We start from the raw sequence: 9,823 nt of genomic DNA, 5'->3' as shown, positions 1-9,823 counted from the left end.
CCCATCCCCACCCTATCATTTAAAACGGATACACTAGACGGAGCTGCCACTCGGTGGGGTCGGGATCCACAGTAAAGGAGTGTGACAGACACACAGTGTGATGAGTGTGTGTGTGTGTGTGTGAGATCAGTGTATTTGTGAGCAGTGTATGTGTGAGCAGTGTGTGTGAGATCAGTGTGTGTGTGTGTGTGTGTGTGTGTGTGTGTGATCTCTCTCACTGATTCGGATCTTACCCATGCAGCAGTAACATTTTCAATGTGAATGGAGCAGAAGTTCCTCCCGGAGTTTCACTTCAACCCCTAAAGCGTCTCCTTCTCCCACTGGAAGAGCACGATGTGTGTGTGGGGAGCCGCACTCATGGTGTGTGTGTGTTTTCCGCACATCGCCTCATCGCTACAGCTGCAGCCTGACATGTAAGTAACACAACTTTTATTCATACAAAGACTGCAATTGAATAAAAATGTGTTGTACCTTTCTATATACATGTGCTGAATTTAATCATTATCCTTATACACAGAAAGGGAAATGTTCATGTGCAGGTTAATGTGAAATGAAAATTTAATTTATTTAAAATTAAATGCATAACAATGCATGATTAGTAATAAAATAAACTTTAATATAACTGTTACTACTGCTATTAATAACAACCCGTCAGTTTGAGTAACTGTAATAAACACAACGTTCCGCTAGATGTCGCTTCATGTTATAATTATTATCATTAATTAATTCAAAACATATCATTCTGAATAGCTTAATTTTTTAAGTACTGGGAATTTCTTTCATTCTTTATAATTTACCTCAACAATGATAAAATTATAATAAATGGACATTTGGTGTCACTCAGATGTATTTTGGTTCCTTTTTGAGTCTCAGGGAGTTTTTACTTGCCACTCTTACAAATTTCTGTAAAGTTGCTCAGGGACCATGTCCATCGTTAAAAGCTTTATACATATAAAATTGACATGAAGTGATTAAAATAAAATAATTGTATTATTATTATATATAAATTTTATTACAAAATGTGTAGAAGCAACCAATTTTGTACTTGTATTTGTTCTCTTTACACCCCATTCCTTGATGAATATATATATTATTTTCTGCTATATGTGTATGAATGTAAATATATGTAAAGAATTTATAAATACAACCCCAAACGTTCCAAATAAAGTTGGGACACTATAAAATGTAATTAAAAACAGAATGCAATGATTTTCAAACATCATCAAACCATATTCTATTCACATCAGAACAAAAAATAAACACACATTAAATGTTTTTTTGATAGCAAACTAAGAATATATTTAATATTTAAAAAAAAAATTAGGTCATTTTAAATTTGATAGCTGCAACAGGTCATAAAAAACTGGGACAGGGTCACGTTTACCATTTTGTAGCTTTACGTCTTCTGTCCGTATACGCCTGGGAACTGAGGAGACCAGGTAATAAAGTTTTGGGAGAAGAATGTTGTTCTGTATGTGTCTGATACAAGGTTCTATCTGCTCAACAGTTCTGGGTGTTCTTTGTCGTGTTTTTCGTTTTCATGCTCAAATATGCAATGCCTTGTTTCTCCAACTTTACCTACTTTTTTCATAATTCTGTTGTCCCATCCCAAGGTTTTAAAGATGTTTTGCTGCCATTTAATTAAAAATGACCTCATTTTTACCCTCTAAAATGGCACATTTCCTCAGTTTAAACATTTAATATATTTTCTATGTTCTGTTGTGAATAACGTTAAATAGAAGGGACCGGGAAATCGGATACTTTTAATTATTACTCTACTGCTGCTACACTGAGACTAATAATGCCACAGAATGGGATAATGATGGTATGTAATGATAAAGAGTCATAAATAAGAATATCAAGGATTTCAAATTTACTCTACACAGGCATGTGTTTGTAAAGTATAGGGCCAAAAGCAATGTCCATTTGTGATTTTTCTCGAAACTGTTACCACAAAGTTCGAGGTGAGAGCTCTATATTACATCTTTAGATGCTGTAACATGAAATTTTTCCTTCACATTAACTACAAGCCCAGTTCTAATCTATGGTTATCATGGGTTGGATTGGATAATCTCCTGCTAGCTCTGACCTCATCCCTATTGAACATGAATAAATGTGAGCGCTGATTGCACTTCAGGCCTCTTCACCTCATCTACATTAGTACCTGACTTTACTAACACCCTTGTGTCTGAATAAAATCTCACACAAATCTCCACAAAATCCAGTGGAACATCTTTCCAGAAAATTGGAGGTTATTATAAGTGCAAATGGGGATGAAATGTGAAATAAGATGTTCAAAAAGCATATGAATGTTATGGTGAGATATTTAGAAACTTTTGTCAATGGCTTGAATATTATATATAGTGACAGGAATTCTAGGTCAAAGTTGAAATCTGTTAATTCGAAATTTGTAAAAGTTTTTACCAAAGGAGGGATGTGGGAATACTGGGTGAGATTGGAATGAACCCTGGATGGAATGCCACTCTGTCATATGGCACCATGTAGACACTTTTGGACAGTCTTCCTAATCTGGTATATTTCTAGGAAGCTGAAAGAAACTGGGAAGTTCTTAAAAGGCTTTTAATTCATATTTCAACCATCTCTCCTTCATTCTTTTCCTTTCTCTCTCTCAGGCCAAATGTGTGTAAGGAGCAGGAAGTACAGATGCTGGGAATGCAACAGCCATGTGTTCAGGCCTTCACACGCATGGTGAAGGTGTGGAAACAGGGCTGTTCTCCCCAACGATGGTGCATGGGCTATGAGAGGAGGTTATACACACTCACACACACACACACACACACACACACACACACACACACACACACACACACAAACAAACATATAGACACAATTAAATATTTGGTCTGCTACTTTGTGGTATCAAAAAGTTACGAGACTACTGGTGAAAACTGGTGCTATTCTGACCACGTGAGTTACCTCGTCTGCGATTTCAGCACGGATAGCAGCTTAGAACAAAGAGCAAATGTGAAATTCTGCTTGAAACTGTGCAAATCTGCCACAGAGACGTTTAACACGACATACAGCGATGCCGCAACGAGTCGTTCGAGGGGTTTTGAGTGGAATCCAAAAACGGAATTACATCACTGTCAGAGACGAGAGACCAGGAAAACGACTTCAACCCCCATAAATGTCAAAACTATTCAGCAACTTGCGCATGATGATCATCGGAGAACTATTTGTGTTATCCCATCGAAGATGACGGTCCGACTTGAAGGTCGCTGTTTTGACACCAATGCAAAGATCCAGTGCGAATCGCAGAAGTTAGACAAAAGTAGACTTCCTGGACACAATCCAGAAGTGACAGGAATGCTGGGGGCACTGTTTTGCTGTGCAAGGGGACTATTGTGTAAATTTTGATAAATAAAATACTTCCTTGTGAACAGAGCAAATCTCGAAACTCTGTGATACCACCTCGTAGTGTACATTAAATCATTACTTGCTCTGGTCTGTCTCTTCAACTTTTTCTCTCACACACACATGCGTACTGTACCATAAAGTTGGAATGTACACCTATACATGCTGTGTTTGTCTCTCACAGGACAGCCTACTTCACAGCCTACAGGCAGGTGTACAATATGGAGCTGCAGACCGTTTACAAATGTTGTCCAGGATGGACGCAGAGAGGAGACGAGAGTGGATGTTTACACAGTGAGTAATCTACTCCCCAACGATGGTGCATGGGCTATGAGAGTGTAACTACTTCATTATGTACACGTGTGTGTGTGTGTACTGGTTGTAGGACTGTGTTCTGCAGATACTTGCTTTAATGGAGGCAGGTGTGCAAACTCAGGGGATCAGGTGTGCGAGTGTCCTGCTGGCTTCCAGGGAACACGCTGTCAGTATGGTGAGTTTGGGAAACCCATTTGAATCAATTCTTCTTGATGCTTTCGTAACTCAAAGGATGATGGAGGTCGTACACTATGTGGAGAAGAGTATCGGGACACCTGACTTTTAAAGCCAGATGTGGTATACCCCTAAATTTTACCATAAACTTGGAGGCACATAATTGTATAGTCTTTATAGGACGTGGTAGCATTGAAATTTCCCTTCACTTGAACTGAGACACAAACCTGCTCGAACATGAAAATACACCTTGTAAAAAAGTGGGAAAAAATGGTTTACATGGGCTGAACTGAAAGATCTTGAGTTGGAATGCTAACTGAACCCCAGGCCTCCTCACCTCAACTACATCATCACCTGATTTTACTAACATCCTTTACTAGCATCCTTGTGAGCACAAATCTTGACAAAATACAGAAAATCTTCCCAGAAGAGTGGATTTTATTATAAATACAGACTAAATGTGGCACAGGATGTTCAGAAAGCACATAGCAATCTTATGACTAGTTGAGTAGTGTATCTGACTGTTCAAATGCTGGTTTCATTCAGCTTGCTCTCAATTCGTAGTATCTTCCAGTCCATACTTAAAAAATAAATCTCCACAACTTGATGCTCCCACCACCATGTTTCACTTTCAGTAATACCAATGGCCAAGTTTGTAATAGGGAGCAGATTTTTTTAGCTCCTTTTTGCTTAAGATGAACAAATCCTGATGCTCTCACCACTTCAAATCAAATGACCAAAAAGGAAAAGTAGATCATAAAGAGCAGATTAAAGGAAAAAAAAACATTAATGCAATTTAGGTTTTAAGCTGAACAGATTTCCTGCTTCAAATAAATTTTTCTACAAATTGAGTCATGTTACTGACAAATTGAGGCTTTTTTCCAAGATCACAGTGTTTGCTGAGAATCTCCAGCTTCTTTAGTGTTGCCCTGGTCACTCACCCGCCTCTCTGACTAATGTCCTCCTGATGTGTGCAGTGGTGGATGAAGTTCATGAAGTATTTGCCTTTAAATGTACTTATGTATTTAAAATACTATGATATATTACGGCTATAATGATCCTATTATCACTTTGTCACAAGGCTCTTTGATTAATCAACTTAGTTAATGTGTTAAAGACTCTAATGTTACTCTAAACACAACAATCTATTAATAGAATGATATAAATGAGTCAAACACTGATTGCTATCTATTCAAATGATCTGGTGTTGTGGTGAGTTCGAGTCTGGAGTTTCCTCCATCATTTATTCCTCTCAGAATGTTCTGCTTGCTGTTGAACTCATGCTGAACTGTATGTTGGTATTAAGTAGATATCACCAAGCGCCAATCGAAAGAGTTCAAAACAAAGCACATGCTCGACCCTGATTGGTGGATTGCTGCTTGTTTGACCAGTTTTTATCCACAAATAAATAAAAAGGAACGACTTATTTTGCAAAATGTAGTTGAATAAAAAGTAAGATATTTGATTTTGAAATGTAGTGAAGATAAAGTCTCCCCGAATGGAAATACTTCAGTAAAGTACAAATACACAAAAATGCTACTTAATTATATTAACATTGAATGTGTGTTTAATGGCCTGGACTTGGCAAAGTCATATCCTCTTCAGATTTTTTCCAGGTCAGATTTTTTTGGTTCAATTCCAGAATTTTTTCCTTGTTCACCAAACTTTTACCATAAACTTAGAAGCACATGATTTTTAAATATTTCCTCAAACAAGAGACCCAAATCTGTTCCAGCATGACAATGCCTTTGTGCACAAAGCCAGCTCCATGAAGATATGGTTTCCATTGGATGGAATGGAAGATCTTGGTGGCCTACTGTAGAGCTCTGGCCTCAACCCTAATGAACACATTTGGGATGAACTGGAATGTTGACTGGCCTCTTTTCGAAAATATAGAAGAACATCTTCCTAGAACCTACACTAATTGTGGAATGAATGGGATGTTCAAAAAGCACATACCAATCTAATGCTCAGGTGCCCATAAACATTTGTTCATATGTTCCTGAACTCTTTCTGAACTTCCAGGAGCTGTAGCTGACTGTTTAGCAAAAAACAAACAAACAAATGTAATAATCCAGATGATCAAATTATGGTTTGTTACGGTCCACTGAGGCGTCAATGACATTAAGCTTCAAATATTAATGTTTTAACAATTGTCTCTTGCTGCAAGTGGGCATTTGTTCTGTTCTGGTAAATGAAGCATGGTGGTGGGAGTACTGTATATGAACCTGCATATGGATTGGTCTTGTTGGAGATGTTGGAGAAAAACTGTCAAAGCTGTTTATAAAACATTACCAGCATAATTAACATGCATTCCATCTTAAAACTTCAATTTGTCTGTTTCCTGTTTTGTGTGTATGTGTGTGTTTGTGTATGTGTGTATGATGGTGAAAGGTTTTCTTTCTTTACCTAGAGCTAGCAGCTCTTCCACTACCATCACACTTATCCTGCTGCTGTGTGTGATTGTGTGTGTATGTGTGTGTGTGTGTGTGTGTGTACACACTGATGTGGGACACAAGTGTGAACTCTGGCAGGAATTTGTCACTGTCTGTTTGTGTGTTTGTTTAAGTCTGTCGTTTGGGTTTTCCGTCAGCCGGTCATTCACTTTCACCAGAGGGGTTTTTATTTGACGAAGTAGCTATGTATGTGTGTGTGTTTGTGTGTGTGTGTGTGTGTGTGTGTGTGTGTGTGTGATTGCTCAAGGCCAGGAGGACACAGCTTTGCTTTATTGCTTCTTTCAAGTAGTTCTGTTTCTTTGTAGTTGCTTTAAAAAGCCAGTTGCATTTCTGATTAGGAAAACAGGACTATACAAACCCCCACTTTCTTTCTTTCTTTCTTTCTTTCTTTCTTTCTTTCTTTCTTTCTTTCTTTCTTTCTTTCTTTCTTTCTTTCTATTTTCAGTTCAGATAGTGCAGCCTCAATGACATAAACCATATCTGTCTTTGTACTTAGATATAAACCTAAAGTGGGCGTGGCCTAAACCGAAAAGCATTCCAATGTACTCCACTAGCCTCCAATTCTTATCTGTATTTGTACTGTTGAGAAAAATCTGTTCATTCGGACTAAAGTATCTCTTCTTCTCTCTGTTTTCTCACCACTTCATGATTTGTTCTCCATCTGGCGAACCAAAGCACTCGCACGCCAAAAACCTTCTTTACCAGTCCATGCTTGTGAACAGGTGTACTGATGAAAATCAGGACAGACTTCACATTAGAGGAAAATGATGTTTCCCGTAATGAGAACATTTGCGGAACATTTTCGTGGAACGCTTACTGAACATGCAACATTGGCTCTTGTCAATTCTTCTAAAGGCTCTACAAGCTGTGTGTAACGCTGCTCTCTGATCGTAAAAACAGATAAAACAGTGCAACTGATGTTCGCAAAAAACCCCCCAAAAAAAACAGCTTGTCCTTTGCGGACTGTTAAAACTATTAAGGCCAGATGACTCGGGGGAGAGCGGCGTGGGGCTATTGACAGGAAGAAGAATGTTTTCTCTTTGCTTTCTGTTCAGAAATGTTGCTTTAAATAAGCACTGCTGACTGACCTAATGACTGATTCTGTGCATTCAGCTGCTTTAGCAGGTGTAGATAAGATTAGGTGGCTTCACCAAAAGCCAGCACCTTTCAATAGCAGGTTCATGCCATGACTAAATAACACTGATTGTATAGTCCTAGTGGTCCTAGTAAAATACAAACCAAGTACACTCCATTCACTATGATCCTTCCTTGAGCAATTGATGAGGTCACAGTGATTGCATTTGAGCAAATGATGAGGTCACAGTGATTTCCCCCTTTGAGCAAATGATGATTTGAATGTGTTTTGTCAACTTGTGCGATTGATGACAGTGATTTACTTCATTGAGCATATGATGCCATAATGTTGTCTTCATGAACATTTAATGATGCCGGTGTTTTGTCTCTTTGAATAGTAGATTTGTCCATTTTGTTTGTCTAAGGTGCAGGGAAGCAATGAAGCAAACTCAATTGCCGTACGCTGTATTAGCATGTCGATTGTGTAGCAGCGAACCTGCAATGAAGTGACCATGAGGGTTTGCCAGTGGTTATAGATTTTATTGATTCCTCCAGAGAAGGGAAATAGAGAAAAGGGAAGACACATGGACAGATACTGTGTTGGGAAACGACTAGCATGAATAGATTGATGATGACGATACATGGGCTTAATATTCACCTGTGTTACACTGTGTTTATTTGGGGTAATGCTGGTACACAGACACACATGCATCCTTCTGTTTCCAATCCGCGATGTCAAGAGATTCAATCTGTTTCCTGTGAGTGCCCCTGTTTTGGCCCCTTGCGCTGTTTGAAACTCATTAAACTCAGAGTCGGCTGTGAGACACTGGAAACCTTTTTTTTCCCCCCCATCATCGCTGGGTTCTGGACTCTAACATCTGAATCTCTTTCTCCATTTCTCTCTGTTTTTATTCAAGACAGTGGCGTTTGTGCTCGCTAAACCCAAAACATCTGAATGTTCTGTTCACACCCATTCACAGTACCAATTACTTACGCTAATTCCGACAAGCGCTATAGAAGTTATCCCTTTTCATGTATAATGGTTTACCTTTTAACCTATAATACTTTGAAAGATGTAAACGTCGTGGCCTCGAAGGAGCACAAATTGCCGGATCGGAGAGCCAGCCAGGCATTAATCATGAGTCAGCACTTTCTGTTACTCCTCGCTAACCTTTTTTTTTTTTTGCAAATAAAGACAAAAAAAACAGCAGGAGGAACTCGGAGGAGGAAACCCTCAGGCGCACTACCTCGCTGTTTTTCTCTTACACACACTTACAAGTAATAAACACTGTTCCTTGTATACAGCTGCACATATTACACAGGCATGCACCATGCAGAGTGTGATTCAGAGTGATTTCTCTTCCAAGAAATTATAACCAGACCCCTCTAAGAGACCCTCAGTGCCCCCTGCTCTGTCTCAATATGAAGATAGGTGCATCTCGATGCATAGCCAACAATACAATACATTAAAGAAACATATAAAGCAGCTACCAATGCGATGCGATACGATTCACTCAGATTATAATGCAAAGTAATTCGATTCAACACAATGCGATTTTATGCAATACGACGCTTCTGAACGCTAATTAATGAACCTTCCACAGGTATTTGTTGTGCAAAAAATCAAAAGGATTAAACAAAACCAGATGATCTTTTTCTGTTCTGTCTCCATAAAGATGCAGCTCTGCCTCTGCCATGTTAATCTGTATTCTATGAGACTCTCAGGACAAGACATATTTAGGTAGCAGCAGTGGTGCTGAGAGAAACAGTTTAGCGAGGAGAAATCAATCTACATAAATATTGGCCGCAAATAGTTGGTCACTTTGTAAGTAATAAAAGTATAGCGCAAATTTGTATCCAATGCGCAGTTTTTAAATCGATGCATTACATCAGGGGCATCGTAAAGGGTCTCATATTCAAGTGAAAAGGCATTGGTTTATTGGGAACTGTCTTTAATTCTTCATTAATGAATTAAAGTACAGAATATTGAACTTTCTATTCTTTGATACTTTTGTTAAAATTAGCCTCAAGCAATGCATGGGGTACCAAACCAGAATGCAAAATGTACAACCTTTTCTTGCCTAAAGATTTTCCTATGGGGTAAAATCTTAACGCTACAAAATTGCTGACACTGCAAGCTCCATGTAATCAACGATGGCTGAAGAAATGTTAACAAAGCAGTGAATTTGAGCTATGAATCATTTTGGATTCATATTTAGATGTGTCTTTACAGAGACTTCAAAGAGACTCCATGTGTGTGTGTGAGAGTGTGTGAGTGTGTGGGTGGGGAGGGGGGTTGCCTTTGTAATAAAATCTCAGGAAGCTCAAGTCAGTGTTTACACAAAGCTTAGCACGGCTAGTCCGGTGCTAAATCAGACACCTTCAGCTGTTTATCTTGGGACCTTACAAGTGGGTTGTACACACTTGAG

At 38.7% G+C, this 9,823-nt stretch overlaps 1 protein-coding gene across 2 annotated transcripts in view; it reads left to right on the top strand.

The window, feature by feature from the left end:
- megf6 (multiple EGF like domains 6) overlaps positions 1-9,823 on the top strand; it is a 59,008-nt gene that overhangs the window by 4,537 nt on the left and 44,648 nt on the right. For both annotated transcript variants that reach the window (XM_046862826.1, XM_046862827.1), the window contains exons 2-5: positions 242-413; positions 2,634-2,768; positions 3,560-3,669; positions 3,761-3,865. In XM_046862826.1, the coding sequence (XP_046718782.1) occupies positions 334-413; positions 2,634-2,768; positions 3,560-3,669; positions 3,761-3,865 (430 nt within the window). In that variant the 5' untranslated portion in view covers positions 242-333. The remainder of the gene's footprint in view (positions 1-241; positions 414-2,633; positions 2,769-3,559; positions 3,670-3,760; positions 3,866-9,823) is intronic.

This window comes from Silurus meridionalis, chromosome 12, assembly GCF_014805685.1.
Source record: "Silurus meridionalis isolate SWU-2019-XX chromosome 12, ASM1480568v1, whole genome shotgun sequence".
NCBI lineage: Eukaryota > Metazoa > Chordata > Actinopteri > Siluriformes > Siluridae > Silurus > Silurus meridionalis.
Note: the sequence above shows the minus strand (reverse complement) of the source record. Positions and strands in the feature narration are given on the sequence as shown.